Genomic DNA, 16,597 nt, shown 5'->3' with positions numbered 1-16,597 from the left:
ATTAATATTCTATAAAATAGTGTCCCCCCTGAAATAATTATGTTTATTCTCAAACATAATTGCATATAAGCTCCTACATCTGTATATTCTACACATCTGGATGTACATCTAGATATAAAGGAAAAATTGTCACCTACACATTTTTATCAGGTAAAACTATTAATAATCAGACATACTGTCATTTAAAATGTTTTTAATCAACAATGACTTTCAGAAATACACTACATAAAAGGATATAAAATATGAAAAAAAATTGTTCCACAATTATTCACACCTATTATGTGGCATGTACTGTGTGTGAAGGATGCAAGGTAAAGAAATCAATTCTTACAACCTAGTATCTCAGAATCCAAGAGTCATTTACACAAATACTTATGAAATCAGTATACAATACAGTCAGTAGTTTTCTAATGACCCTTTACCAATATGATGTAATAAATCAACAACAAATAAAGGGTATGTATAGCTAATATTTTATACTTTCTTCCACATTCATAAAGAAACATGGCTTAGTACATACATCTTCTTATAGTAGCTCAATATATTATCACTGATATCTGGTAAATCTTGACAATTTCTAAAAAGAAAGAGTTAAGAGTTATAGTCTATGACAAAGGGGGAGGAAATATAATAAAGCCTTCAAATAAGAAATATTAGTAACAGCAATCCTAGAGGTGAAGACAGCAGTTCAATGTTACCATGAGAACCCAAATAGCATTGCTAGTGCCTACTACTCCCTTCATTAGACCATAATATCTAGGTCTGAATCTATAGCCACAGAGTACACAGGTCCAACCTGTCCTACCATTCTGAAAACTTCAATACTGGTCTCAAGAGAGAAGGAGAAAAAAGCCTAAATACCTTTGTAAACACACACTCTTTTATACATATACATATATCCCGTAACTAGGCACCATCACATACCAAAATTACAGAATCACAAATAGGTATCTCAGTTTCTTTGGTCTCTAATCTTTTTCAATTTTGGCAAGTAGGGTTTTATGGGGCTTAAAAAAAAAAAAAATCTTAAATTCTTAGAACACGTCCGACACACAGCACCCAATAAGTGGCAATTTTTTCTTCGCCACTTCTTCCGAGAACTGGGGCCAACTCTAAGTCAGGAGAACCCACATGCCTCCCTCCCTTTCTCCCTTATATTCCAGATTCTCTTAAAAGTACATCTCTCAACAGACCTTCAATATATGAACCTTTAGGTTGAGGTCAAAGCAAAAACACATCATCTCTTCCTGCCATCAAAAGAAGAGAAAGAACAGTGACACTTATGTATACACTAGACTTGGAACACATGGACTTGAACCAGTTTTAGGTAGAAGAGAGCTAACATTTTTTTCTGACACAACTGACAGCCTTTGAATCACCTTTGATCTCTTACTCTTCTTGATATCACATTACCAATGGTTCTCAAAGCGTGGTCCCATCCAGCTGCATGCCAACACCTGGAAATTTGTCAGAAATGCAAATTTTTAAATCCCAACTGAAATCTGAATCAGAAACTCTGGGGATGAGACCCAGCAATCTGGTTTAACAAGCTCTCCACGTTAAAGTTTAAGAACAGCTGTTCTACATGATTTGGTGAAGTATCTATAGCAAAACTCCAAATTTACCTATTCCAGAAGAAACCTGTTAAGCTGAATGAGGTTAACATTCTTAAGTATTTTGAAATCTCATATCCATATTATAATAAAAAGCTCATTTGACTTACAAAAAAAAAAAATCAAGAATCTAAAAGTCCTACTAAAACATGCTTGTATCCCTGGCTCGTGTGGCCCAATGGATGGAGTGTCAGCTTGCGAACCAAAGGGTCTCCACTTTGATTTCCAGTCAGGGCACAGGCCTGGATTATGGGCCAGGGTCCCCAGTGGGGGGCATGCGAAAGACAGCCACATATTGATGTTTCCCTCCCTCTTTTTCCCTCCCTTCCCCTCTCTTTAAAAATAAATAAATAAAATCTTTAAAAAATAAAAATAAGATAAAATATGCTTTTAACAAGAAACTTTATAATCAGAAATAAAAATAATACAAGGAGGCACAAAAACATCCAGGATGACAGATGAAGGAGGTTACAATATTAAGTCATTAAATACTAACTAGCAAACAAATGTGCCAGATTAGAATGAAATCTCTACCAAAACTTTACATTTGCATTGGCCTGTGTTTCTGGTTCATTTCTCTGAAGGAAGAAAAAACATCTTATGAAAAGAGTGAGTGAAAAAGAACCACCAGCCCCTAAGACAAACCGTAAGAAGATAATATTGACCTTCAGAGGAATGTAGGCCTAATGTGATTTCAGGTTCTTCTACGATTTCAGATCACCAAAATTTTCCTACCTTTTTGCTACTTTCTGGAAGTCCTTTAATAACCAAGAGTCTCTTGAGAGAAACAGATTTAGAGAAAAAAAAGACTTAAAATGTAAATACTACGACAATTCTACACTTTAGCATGCCGTCATGTTGACAACAGCAGTGTCTTAGTTTACAAAATGTTTTCACATATGACTCATAATCTTCACCACCCATTAACAATAGCAGTATCTTAGATAATTTACAAAACATTTTCACATATGACTCATAATCTTCACGACAGTCTTCAGGTAAATAGCAATGACAACAAAACTGCTGTTTATTGAGCACTTAGTGCCTGGCACTTTCGTTAAATAATAAAGTTATGTAAGGCTCTTAATTCAACAATCTGCTGAGGCTGGAGTTGCAAACCATTCACTGATATCAGATACAAGACAGGATTTGAATATAATTCTATCTAGTTTGAAAATCCGTGTTCCCTAAATCTCTATACTATGTCAAGATTTAGAGAAAAGGGCTTGTGTTTTAGTCCCCTGACTTTATAGTGAGGTGACCTTGAAAAGTCACTCAATTCTCTTAACTCTTCTTCATCTATTAAATGGGAAAATTAACACCTGCCCCCACCTATTTCTGAGTAGCAGTAAAGACCCAATGAGGTAGAGGCCATAAAAGAGCTTCATAAACTCAAAAAAAAAAACAAAACTACACAAATATAAATTTGTTATCATCATCATTCCCAATTTTCATAAAGAGAACAGAAAAAAATAACACAGAATGGGGGTTAGCAGGGAAAAGATGCTCATTTTTCTTTCATCTTTTGTTTTCTTTTTAAAGCATGCTGAAGACCCTTGAGGAGACAACGGAGACTTCACAGCTTACCTGGGACCTCACCGGCAACTGGGCTGTGATAACAACATCTGCACCACAATTCAGAGTGCCTGTTTGCTAGAAATACAGACTCAGCTATATATCTATACCTTCTGCAGATTTGGAGGTTAATAAAAATGTAAGAGCTCATTTTTCCCCCCAAACATTTAGTTCTCACAAGAATCAGTGACCACTGCACTAGGTCTCCATAATTAAAATTCCCTTGCAACAGCCTTCCTGTTCTTTCCTGCAGTATCATGTTCAACCTGGGTGCCTGCATCTGTCATTCTTCAAAGATGAAAACATGAACTACAGATCCAAAATAAATAAACCAGACCACTCAAAATGATGAGTCTGATTTAAGGGAAAATTTCTAGTATTCAAAACTTCACAATTTAAAGTTAACTTATAATAGTATTTTCAGCAAATGAGTGAGAGAAGAAAAGTTGAAGTGAAATCCCTCAACTGTTGTTGGGGTATGTCAGATATTAAAAAGAAAAGTATTTAACACTAGATTACTTACTAGTAACAAAATATCAGCTCACCAAAAAGGTTCAACAGCAGAGTTCAGAAAATCACACAGTACTCACCTCTTTCATACCAAAAGTACTATTATTTTTATGCCTTTTAAATTACATTCCCAAAAACCACTTTTAGCAAGGCAAATTATTATGACAACTCACCATACATTAACAATAAAAAACACCATTCTCATTTTCAGTAAGAAAATATCATTTCTTTCTACATAAGAAAACACGGACTCTGATAAACCATTTCTATAACACATGTACGTTTTTGCTGATGAACTACATACAATATTTGATCTACTTTAAACCTACATGTAAACTCAGCAGCCTGCCAGGTCTAACTTTCACATATAAAATTATGTGCAAATATCTCAATACTGAAACTCAAGATAGGGATTTGTCCAGATTTTTTCTGTAAGTATCAAATGATAGGTCCACTGAGGAGCTTTTGAATCTAATTCACTCAGTTCAGAACCTACGTTTCTAAGCAGTGGTCCTCACTAGGGGCAGTTGTGCCCCCCAGGAGACATTAGCGATGCCCTGAAAGGTATACTACTGGCATCTACTGAGCAGACGCCACAGGGGATGAGCAACATCTTACAAAGCAAAGGACAGACACCCTCCTCCCCAAACACATACACAATAAAGAATTATTCACCCCAAAATGTCAATACTGCCAAGGTTGAGAAATTGATCTAAGGAAGTTCATAAACACCCATCTCTCTAAGAACAATACTCACTTCACCTTTGTTTTCTGTATTATTTGCTAATTGCTAACTCTACTGTTTTCATACTCATCTTTAGCAACAAACTTACCCTATTCCCATCCTTTCAATCAACTCTGAACTTCCAAACTTGTCAACAGAATAATCATCTCAGCCAATGTCAAACCTTATAGTCTTTGACTCATCCTTATTTTAATAATAGTAGTAGTAATGGTAGCAGCTAACACATGTTTAGCTCTTAACTATGTGTCAGGCACTATTCTAAGTGCTTCACATATATTAACTCATTAAATCTAGGTTTAATTACTACGTACTCTTATTAGACCCATTGGAGAATCCAAGGCACAAAAAAGTTAAACAACTTCCCCAGTGTCACACACATAACAAGCAGCTGGCCCTGACTGGTGTGGCTTAGTTGGTTGGGCAACATTCTACAAAACAAAAGGCTGCTGGTAGATTCCTGGTCTGGACACACGCCTGGACTGCAGGTTCAGTCCCTGCTAGGGGCGCATATGAGAGGCAATTGTTCGATGTTTCTCTTTCACATCAATGCTTCTCTCCCTTTTTCCCTCCCTTCCCTTCCCTAAATAGATAAATAAATAAATAAGTAAATAAATAAATAAATAAAATAATAAGCAGCTGAGCCAGGTTTCAAATCCAGGCAGAATGTCTCCAGAGTTCATGCCCCTAATAAATATTTCAAAGTGATCTCTTCTCTTTCACCCTCTCTATTATCTCATGAAGTCCTTTAAGTTCCACAAGGACAGGGACTCTGTTATAGTCACAGCAACATCCCCAGAGCCCAGTACATAACAGGTGCTCAAAAAAACTTCTGTTAAATTAATGAACTATCCCTCAAACTTACACCTCCCTATTTCCACCGTCTCCATTCGAGGGCCGTCTTTCAGTATTTCATACTTGGGTTTGTGGATGTATCCTATAAACTAGACAATCAGGTAAGCCGATATAAACTCATTTGCCACATTTTTGACTGCTATTTCTCCCGACCAGCCTGCCCTCATTTTCTTGCTCCACAGATCCAACTCCTATCCATCCTTCAAAATCTCTTCCTATTCCATTCTTCAGGGCTTCCTCCTCCTCTGAAAATCTTGTCCTGAATAAGATACTAGAGGAAGAGGGTTACCGATGCCTAGTGGGCCAAGTTTCATGCATACTAACATTTTTCCACAAAGCAAAAATACTTGAAGGTCTTCCCTGAAAACTATTCATCCACTCTTGCCTCCTGTGTTTTAGAAAGTGATTTCAATAAAGACTAAGTCATAGAGCACCTTCATAACATGTTCATTCATATACCTGGAAGAAAAGCTCACTCACATCTTCAAGAGCACACAGGCACTTTTTTTTTTTTAAGATTTTATTTATTTTTAGACAGAGGGGAAGGGCGGGAGAGGGGGAGAAACATCAATGTGTGGTTGCCTCTTGCGCGCCCCCTGCTGGGGACTTGGCCAGCAACCCAGGCATGTGCCCTGTCTGGGAATCAAACCAGAGACCCTTTGGTTCTCGAGCCGATACTCAATCCACTGAGCCACACCAGCCAAGGCAATAGTAGAGTGTACTTCTTGAATGGCCCCAAATCACTTATATCTCCTCCAATAAGAAATAACTCAGCTTACTCACAAAGTCCAAGCCCAGAGTTCTGACACAACTCACCTGGCAGCCACTGCTCCCTGGGTTCATCTCTTTCTTTGCATTAGTTCCTCCAAAACTCCATTTCTAACTAGTTCACACTTCCTTTCCTCCCTCCTCTTCCCTACAATGTGCAGTATAAAACACCCTGTCTCCTTTTGCCTTTATAATTTTTATAGACCTCTTCAGTGAAATTCCAGTTTCCTACCCTTCATCCAACCTCAACTACCCAGCCCTTTATATAGAAGTCACATCTCTCTCTCCAACTTCTCTCAGGGCTTAGGGTATATAAACCTCATGAAGGTCAATTTTGTTTTTTCCCCCTTCTCCACTCTTCCTTCCTCTAGAAAAGCAGTCTCAGAAGTGGTGTGGGTGGGTGCACCTCAGAGGAAGTGCACAAGAATCCGCGGGGCTGTAGGCAAAGATATCTATTAGAACTCTTATTACACTTATATTTCGTCTCATGCTTTCTTCAATTCTGAGTACTTTACAAGTTATATAACATATTAGCACAGTAGGATAAGTATAAAACTAACAGATACATTAATTTGTGAGGTTTAGTCTCTTTTACTGACAAAAGTGTATGATCAAAAAGAGTTTGGAGACGACGATTCTAAAAAAAAAAAACCTTGATAATCGGAGTAATAGGTTCCTGACTACAGAAAGGATGTAAGTATGCACACACGCACAAGGAGTAGGAATAAAAACGTTTTCATATCCCAAGTCCTAACCAAGCCACCAACCTCTAACCCCTACTAGCCATCTCGGAATTCTACTCAAAAGAGAAGAACAGCGGGGGATGGTTTGGCAAAGCCCTTCATTTTCAGGGTGGGGAGGGTGGCGGCAGGGGTGGGAATCAAGAGTGCTGAGATACCACCCTTATCTTTCCCATAGAAGGGTATTTCGGGTAGGCACTGTTCACTATCCTGACACTGCTCATCGCCTGACTTAAGAATATACTTCACACGACACTGTCTCCTGAGATTCAGTCGCTATTTCCTAATCCCTATAAGGCACAACTCACGTTCCCTTCATTAACGACCGATTTATACTAACACCTCCAGGGCTGAGCTCACACCCCCGCTCATCCACCATCCTCCCCGGGCCGCAGAGTCCCGTCCCAGGGGAGAGGAGAGTCCATCCACGGTCCCTAGACCACTTCTTCCTCCTCCGCCCCCGGGAGCTGCCAGCCAGGCTGGAGACGGAGGGGGAGGGGTGTGACTCGCCTCCCGTGACTGGCCCAGATGGCAGCGGATTCCGCCCCCACTCCCGGGCAGCCTTCCACCGCTCGACCCCCAAGGGCTGCCTGTCTGCCGCCCACCCCGCCCCAGCCCCACCCCCGGCCTCCCGACGCCCGCACGCCGGCTCCCGGACTCACTCACCATGCTGGGTGAAGATATTGAAGCCGGCCTCTGTGGTGCGCCCCGCCAGGTCCCGCCTGCGGCCGGAGGGCCTGGCCGCACTGCTGCCCCGGATCCCTCGGGGCTGCGGCTGCTGAAGCCCCGGAGCCTCCCCGACGCGGCCCACCTGCTGCCCCATCCCTGCGCTCGCGTACTCCCGCGCCCCCGCCGACCCCTGGTCACATTCCTCCTCGGCTCCGGCCTCGGGCTCCTGGGGCTGCTCCGGCCTCCTTGCCAGTCCAGGCCCCGGCCCTGAGAAGCCGAGCCGCCGGCGGCTCCGCACCCACACTCCACACAGCACCCGCCGCGCTGCCTCTCGGCGACTCACAGATCCTCCTCTTCCCTCCTCCTCCCGCGGCTCCGCGCCCCCAACGCTGCCGCCGCCGCCATCTTTAAACCACCGAGCGCTGGGAGGGCGTGGGGCAGAGCGTCCCCCGCCCCCCACCCAACCAGTCACCTCCGCTACTCCGGGGGAGGGCTTCGCGGCCGCCCCGCCCCGCCCGGCCCCGCCCCACCCACGCTTCCCCGCCTCCTCGAGGGCAGTGTGTCCCAGTGCCCACCTCGTTGGCACGTCTGCTGCTGCGTCAGGTCTTTCGGCCCCTCTGTCCTTTCCCAGCACCTCGGCCGCCGACGTTCTGCTCGGCGCGCCACGGCCTTCTGAGGTTGGTGGGTGCAAAGCCCTTCCTGTCCCACCTCCACCTGTCAAATCAATCAGCCCTGCTCAGCGCCCCAGGTGCGCCGCTCATTAGCAGGCGCAGCTGGACGGAGAAGCGCATAGCATGCTGTGCCAGGTGAGGATCCTTAAAGTGCTCAGGAAAATCCCTTTAAACACTCTTGTCAGCAGTGGGCCTAGAGTCGAAATTATCCAAAATGTACATGAAGATAATAAAAAGGCACGTTATTATTTCATTATATGATTTTTTGAAATTATTTCATGATGTTAAATTGCACTTGGCTTGGTAGTCCGCACTCTACAGACTCACTGGAGAATCAATTGTGTCCCATTCCTCGTATTATACTACCAGGGATTTCTCTTGAACTCCTTTACCATCTAATCATACGTGTGTTTCTGTTACCCTCACAATGATTGACAGTAAAGCCAATCTCCCCACTGACGTGCTTTACATACCGTGCACGTGGTCAGGTCTTTTGATTACAAAGGAGGGGAAAGATGTATCTATGACCCTGTTTCTGAGAAAGAACTTATATTATCTAAAAAGAGTGACTCAAGCAGAAAAATGTTTTTATACACACACATATCTATGTGAGTAAATGCTCACTATCCCCCCCCACTACATATTCCATCATCTTAATATTGGTCCCGTTTTTAAAATTCTCAAAGAATTGGATAATTACCCTCCTGCTTTTTCTTTGACTTTTCTATTTCCTTTATAAAAAGTATCAGTTATTGAAGGTACCACATTGAAAATTTGCTTAAAATTAAAGCAGAGAGGATGGGCGCCACGGCGAAGAATTGATTAACCCACCACCGGGAAAATAGGTTAAAGGGAAGAGGGAATGCAGGCCTCCTTTACGTGTCTTTCATAGAATCATCCTGACCTTAAATGAACTATCCATTGACATTGATACTCGCTATTATAAGAGCATTATGAAATTATTCCATAGCCATCCAGACTTTGGCCATAAATAACTGAAGTTGCCCCCAAAATGGGAACAGAACCACTATGCTTTTTAAAAAAATTTTGTATTTATTTATTTTTAGAGAGGGGAGGGAGGAAGAGAGGGATAGACACATCAGTGTGGTTGCGTCTCTTGCGCCCCCTGCTGGGGACGTGGCTTGCAACCCAGGCACATGCCCTATACTGGGAATCAAACCCAGCGGCCTTGCGGTTCACAGGCTGGCTCACTCAACCGACCGAGCCACACCAGCTAGGGCTATTTTTTAACTGAATAGAAAATGAATTTTCCATTTGGATCAAAGTTTTCCTGTGTGTAAAATACTTTTCCTCCCATTTTAATTCCCAAAGTGTTTGCAACTACTGAAAACTAATCACAAAGGATAAAGGTGGTCATAGAGCAAAAATTTACTTTGTTTTTTATTTTTCTTTTCTGAGACAATTTCAATTTGGGAATAACTGTCTGGCTTCTCTGCTAATGTTATATAATGATATAATGTTATATAATAGATAGATGTTATATAATAGGTGATTATAGTGTAACCAGAACTCTGAAGCCAGACTGCTTGAGTTCAAAAGTGGACTCTTATTAGGTATTTGTTTTTGAGCAAATAACCTTTTTGTACATCAGTTCCTCATCTGTGAGAAGATTGTAATAACAATAGTACCTACTTTATAGGGCTTTTGCAAGAATTAAATAAAGCACTGAAAACAGTATCAGGCACATAAGTGTCATGCGATCACTTACTATTAATACAAAAAAACTGTCATGTTTTCAGATATCCAGCCTAATTTCTTCAAGTGGTATAAGTTTAGATAATGGAACAAATTCTACAATATTTATTCAGGTGAGCCCCCCACCACCTCCTGCCACTTTGCATATAACTAAAAACAAAAATACCAATCAACAAATAAAGCCATGTAGAATCATCTATTACTTTATTAGTCATTTCTACCTGGTTATCACCATCTACCTACACATGTGAATGATTATGTAAGACCTTTGTTTTGCATATAAAAATTCTTCTACCATTGATTCTTAAGATCTTGTCTAGACTAGAGCAAATATCTTATAAGTGGAAACTTAGGATACATGCACTATCTTGTAAATATTTTCCATTCTTTCATTTTCATAGTGAGATGGGAACTTGCAGAAAGGAAGTGGGGACACAGACAGGAGAAACAAAGTGTGGGAAACGATTTCATCCCCACATAACCAAGCCAAAATGACTTACCTGAGAATTCATTTCAACATGTAGAACAATCCCAGAACATCTCAAACTGAATCGAGGATAGCTGTGAGCTCCCGGCAAGAGCAGGAACCAGGTTGGGGGGAGGGGGGAAGTAGCAGGGATTGGTGCACGGTAGTGATGGCCAGGGACTGGCATGAAAGATCAAACACAGCACCAGCACCTACAGGCACACTTGAAGACATAGATGCCAATCATCTTTATTTTCCCTAGAAGCAATACCACTATTTCCAGAAGCAAGGAGCATGTGAGCCATGCTTCACTGATCCCTGTCTTTACCAGCCTGCATTTCCAAGCCATTGCTACATTCTTACATTATCTACCATATCTACGTCTTTCTCTACATCTGTATGGACACAGTGTTCATTTGGATGCACGTCATCTCTCTGCTGGATTCTCCTGCTGCTAGTCTTTTCCTCCCCAGTTACAAACCTTTAGCACCCAGCAATCTACAAAAATATTTCTTCCTCTCACTGCTGTGACCATGCTCTCCTCCCCTCCATTACAATATCCAGGTTTCTCACCTAATGTTTCAAAATTATTTTCCAAGATATCCTGACTTTTAATTGCCTAGTGTTCATCATCTCCTGTTCCTCAAACTCCTACCCCTTCTATGACAGATCAGATAGATAGATAGATAGTTAACTTTCAATTAGCCTATTTTTGGGGTGTCTTCTTTTTCAGCTCTGACTTTTGCAATGATCATATTCTCCCCAGTATGACTCCCGAGTGTCTCCCCTTATGGTACTTAGGATTCTACTCAGACTGTGCCTCCTCATAAGAAAATATCGGACTTATGCATAAAGATAGAAGTTTCCCTGAACTCTATTCAGTTCATACCTAAAATAAGCACCGCTGGTAACAAATTCTTTGCCTATGAAATTCGATCACCTTCTTCTACTTAGCCCAAATGTGTTCAATTTTGACGCGTGGTTCAGTGTCACAGGGTTGGAAAGGATTTCAGAGGACATCTAGGCTAATTTCCTGGAATTCCCTTTATAATAACTCCAGCGAGGGTGCCCATTTATTTTGAAACATTCTAATTGTTAAAAAGTTCTTCCTAAAGATAAATTGATACTTGCCCCCCTGTTTCCAGTCCTGGTCCTAGTTGTACCCAAAAGCTACACAGAGCGACTCTAACCTTCCTTCTACACAACAGCCCTTCAAATATCTGAGTGTTGTCAAATTTTCCTAAACCTTTTCTTTTACTTGTATACATGCATATTCTTTGTATGACTATGTTTATCTCTGTCTAAATTATCTACACAGGCTAAAATGTTTATGTAGATAATTTGGAACAAAAAATCATTTTATATGTAGCTGTCTTTCTCTTTTTCCAGTTTTATTGAAACATAATTGACATACAATTTTAAAAGTGTACAAAATGTTGATTTGATACACTTATATATTGCAAAAAGATTATCACCATATTCTTAGCTAATATCTCATCACCTCACATAATTACAATTTCTTTTTGCAGTGAGAACATTTAAGATCTACTCTCTTAGCAAATTTCACATATATAATACGATATTATTAGCTATAATCATCATGCTGTACAATAGATTCCCAGAATTTATTTATCGTATGAGTGGAAGTTTGTACCCTTGGACAATATATCCCATTCCTCTCACCCCCAACCCGGCTAACCACCATGTTGTCACAAATAGCAGAATTGCCTTCTTTCTCAGGGCTGAGTAATATTCCATTGTATATACATACCACATCTTCTTATCCATTCTTTTTAAGCTGTTTGTGCATCCAGTACTTTAAATTTTGTTTATGTGTGTTTCTTACTGCATTGTTGTTGTATTAAACCTTTAAAGGCCTATAGAGTGACAAATACAGTTCCATTTACAGATCCACACGTTAAAAGTTTTTTTGGATGACAATCAGAAGGAGGAAGATGACTCTTATCTGGCTGGGATAGAATAAGTCATTCCCTTTGAAGGCACAGAGATGGATTAAATGACCTCTTATTGTTCCTCTTAATTCCCATAGGTCTATGATTCAATATTTTGTCTATTAAAAAACTTTATAAATTATTAAGAGACTATTTCAAATTGGCAAAGTGCTATATAAATGTTACTAGTATCAATAATAACATCTATTCATTTTAAATTAATAAATTAGTACTCACTTTTTTTTCTATGGTAATAATGAAATAGCCAACTAAACAATCCATTTAACGTGTAGCCTATCACTAACTATAGTGTAATGGAAATGGGCTGGTTCATAATTTATGTGAAATTGGGTTGCTTCTTTGATCTATTGCTGCATAACAAACTATCCCAAAACATAATGGCTTAAAACAGACGTGATTTATTGTTGTATTACTTCTTGCAGTTCCGTGGATCCTGCTGTTCTCGCCTAAGCTGACTCATGTAACAGCGTTCAGCTGGAGGGTCCGCTGAGCTGGATGAGAGAGTCACAATGGCCTCACACCTGGGAGTGGGTGGTGCTGTCCGTGGGTTGGTTCTCCCCCACGTGGCCTCTTAGTATGGCCTGAGTTGCGTTCACCATCCCCCCTACCCCTGCCAATTCATATGTCAAAGCTCTAACCCTGAACGCCTCATTCACAATGTGACTGTATTTGAAGATACGATGTTCAAAGAAGTGATGAAGTTAGCCCTGGCTGGTGTGGCTCAATGGATTGAGCACCAGCCTGCAAACCAAAGGGTTGCTGATTTGATTCCCAGTGTAAGGCACATGCCTGGGTTGCAGGCCAGGTCCCCAGCCTGGGGCGTGCAAGATCTAACCACACATAGATGTGTCTCTCCCTCTCTCCCTCCCTTCCTTTCTCTAAAAATAAATGAATAAAATCTTTTTTAAAAAAGTAGTGAAATTAAAATGTGGTCATTCAGGTAAGTCCTAATGCACTGTGACTGGAGTCCTCATAAGAAAAGGAGGTTTGGACACAGACACATGCAAAGGGAAGACCATGTGAAGGCACAGAAGAAAGCCATCCACGGACCAGGGGTAGGGCGGTCACAGAAGAAATCAACCCACCAAGAGCTTGATCTCAGACTTCAGCCTCAAGGATGTCAAGAAGTAGATTTCTGTTGTCTAACTTACCCAGCCTGTGGTACATCATTATGGCAGCCCCATGAAATTAATATAAACAACCTAACCTATTGGAGAATGAACACATATCTTAGTTTATTAGTATATTAGGGTGACTTAAAACAACAGAGATTTATTTACTCACAGTTCTGGAGGCTAGAGCTCCAAGATCATGATGTCAACAGGACTGGTTTTTTTCCTGAGGGCTGGGAGAAAGAATCTGACCTTTACCTCTCTCCTAGCTTCTGGTGTCCGCTGATGATGTTTGGTCTTTCTTAGTGCGTAGATGCATCACTCCTATCTCTGCCTTCGTCTTAACACGGCATGTTCCCAGTGTGTGTGAGTGTGCGTGCGTGTGACTGTGCCTAAATGTCTCCTTTTTATAAGGACATCAGTCATGTTGGATTAGGCCTTCCTGATGACCTGACTTTAATTTGATTACCTCTGTAAAGACCCTGTTTCCAAATGAGATCATATTATGATGTACTAGGAGTTAAGACTTCAACATATGAATTTGGGGAAAAAAATTCAGCCCATACACTGAGCTTTCTTATGGCACAGTGGTCTCAGGATTCTCACAGAACAAGAGCAGACGCTGCAAGATCTATTGAGGCTTGAGATCCAAGACTTTCACAACGTCACTTCTACTACATACTATTAATCAAAGCAAGTCTCAAGGCCAGCCCAAGTTTAAAGGGTGGGGAAATAGGCTCCACCTCTAAATAGGAGGACCAGCAAAATATTACGACCATATTTTCAATATTCTATGGAATCTTATCCTTTATTGTAAGAATTAACTAGGTAGCCCTGGCTAGTGTGGCTCAGTTAGGTGGAGAATTGTCACGTAATCGAGGGTTGAGGGTTTGATTACTGGTCAAGACACATACCTATGTTGTGGGTTTGATCCCCAGTCCTGGCACTGGTCTGGGTGTGGTATGAGAGGCAACCAATAGATGCCTCTCTCAGTAAATGCTTGTTTCAATAAAGAGACACTGTACAATGAAGAAGACTTACAGATACCATCTTAATCAAGTGATCAAAATAAACAAAATCACCATGGGACTAATCAAAATCAGGCTCTAGCTGATAGGTCACAAGGAGAGAACAGGGATATCTCTATCGAAAATGAGTGACTGAATGAATCTAATCATTAGGAAACATTGAAACCCCCAAATGAGAGACAGTCTACAAAATAACTTTTCGGTGATCTGTAAAAGTGCATCATGAAAGTCAAGGAAAGACTGGGAACTATTTCAGAGTGAAAGAGACTAAAGAGGCATGTCAACCTAAAGACAACACATGATTCCGGACAGATCTGTTTAATCAGATCCTGGACGTTTGTAAAACTTGAATGGATTGTGAAATAGAAGGTACCAATGTATGAGTGTTAATTTTCTCATTTTCAATGGTTGTATCGTCATTATAGAAGAGAATGTTTATAGGAAATGCACACTAACATACTAAGGAATAATGGTGCATCATATTGGCAATTTATTCTCAAATAGTTCAAATACCTTACAAAAAAAAATCAAGTATGTAGGTCTCTAATATTCCCTCATTGACCAAACTGATAACCTTGTCAAGGAATGAGCCCTGGCTGATGTGGCTCAGTGAACTGAGTGCTGGCCTGCGAACCAAAAGATCACCACTTTGATTCCCAATCAGGGCACATGCCTGCATTGCGGGCCAGGTCCTCAGTTGGGGGCATGTGAGAGGCAGCCACCCACGGATGTTTCCCTCCCTCTCTTTCTCCCTCCCTTCCCCTACCTCTAAAAATAAAAAAAAATCTTAAAAAAAAAAAACACTTTAAAAAAATAAGTTTACTTTAGAATGACTTGTTTTTAAATGAACACTGGTTGTCTTCAGTAGTTACTGCTTGTTTTGCATATATGCTGACAAATTATCTATTAATTAACTTTTGGTTAGAGAATGACATTACAGTCTCAAAGGGACATACTTTTGAAAATGAATCATTGCCAGTCTCTTTGTTCATGTGTTTCCGTTATTTTAGGGATTGCCACCAGTGCTAGAGTGACCAGTCTTCCCAGTTTGCCAGGGACTGTTCCTGTTTGGCACTGGGTAACCCCTCACCAGGATGTGAAAAGTCTCAATTTTTGCCCTGGTACCATAGGTTCAGGGAAAGGTCCAAAAGCCACATGACAGCCCACAAAAATAGAGGCTGAATGCTTCTATTTTTTAACACTGTTTTTATTGTTACATGGTGCCAAGACAAATTATCTGCCTTTTGGTTACTGTTTTTTGCCCTGAGGCTGATGCTGACAATCTCGATTATCGGTTCCCAGTAAGGGACCATCCATTGCTGCCTTCCTTGTAGTGACTCAATTTAAGTGGGCAATTGAAGTGCCTTGTAACAAACTATTTTTTGGTGTTCCCTGTGGATTAACTATTACGCTTTAAATCAAGGTAGTACTAGTTTAATTTTTAACATTGTGAATATGGTGGCCATATTTTCTAAGAATGCAGATAATGAAAAAGAACAATCATAATACCTACACCAGCGGGACCTACACATCACTGAAAAAGAGAGCTAAACAACTGTGTTATTTTTAATGACAGGGAGTTAGAAGGACCCATATGACAGGATTAAGGAGGTCAATAATCAAAACAGAGCATGTTGCACAATTTGCAGAAAAGATTTGGGGACTGAACATGGTGAAGGGGGAGTGAAAGCATTGATATCAAGAATCTTACAGATCCAGGATGAGAAAAAGCAAGGACTTCTAAATCAATCAAAAGGTTTGTTTTGTTTTTTTAATCTCCAAAAGACATCAATACTCAGTCTAAAATAGTTGCTGCTGAATTAGCTTGGACGTACCAGACAAACTAATGTGGATTAACATGCATTATTTTACCTTTTTCTTGATTTTATATGAAACTGAGTGAAGTTACATTTCTTAATTCAGAAGTTGTCACAACAAAAATGTCTTGTTGGCAAACAAAAGAAAAAAATTTTGATAACAAGATATGTTGGTCCCTTACAGTGTAGAGTTGATTCTGACAGGCTCTACCAATAAGGCTTCTCTCTATAGTCTACCAAGGAATGCCTCAAATCACAAAACAGCCACAAAATGTTCTCCCTGGCTCTTAGGAATTTTAATTTTTAAAAAAGGGGTTTCAAATTGTCTTCCTGATTTTAAGA

At 40.5% G+C, this 16,597-nt stretch overlaps 1 protein-coding gene across 2 annotated transcripts in view; it reads right to left on the bottom strand.

Annotated features, from left to right (window-relative positions):
- ABL2 (ABL proto-oncogene 2, non-receptor tyrosine kinase) overlaps window positions 1-7,878 on the bottom strand; it is an 87,785-nt gene extending 79,907 nt beyond the window's left edge. The window contains exon 1 of one of the 2 annotated variants that reach the window (XM_054587707.1): window positions 7,470-7,878. In XM_054587707.1, coding sequence (XP_054443682.1) covers window positions 7,470-7,626 — 157 coding nt within the window. In that variant the 5' untranslated portion in view covers window positions 7,627-7,878. The remainder of the gene's footprint in view (window positions 1-7,469) is intronic. The other variant, XM_054587709.1, reaches the window with a different exon arrangement.
- Between the last annotated feature and the right edge of the window lie 8,719 nt (window positions 7,879-16,597).

Source organism: Pteronotus mesoamericanus, unplaced genomic scaffold (genome assembly GCF_021234165.1).
Source record: "Pteronotus mesoamericanus isolate MK-2021 breed Mesoamerican mustached bat unplaced genomic scaffold, CSHL_Meso_final scaffold_1186, whole genome shotgun sequence".
Classification (NCBI taxonomy): domain Eukaryota; kingdom Metazoa; phylum Chordata; class Mammalia; order Chiroptera; family Mormoopidae; genus Pteronotus; species Pteronotus mesoamericanus.
The sequence above is the reverse complement of the archived record's forward strand: the minus strand, read 5'-3'. Positions and strand labels throughout refer to the sequence as shown.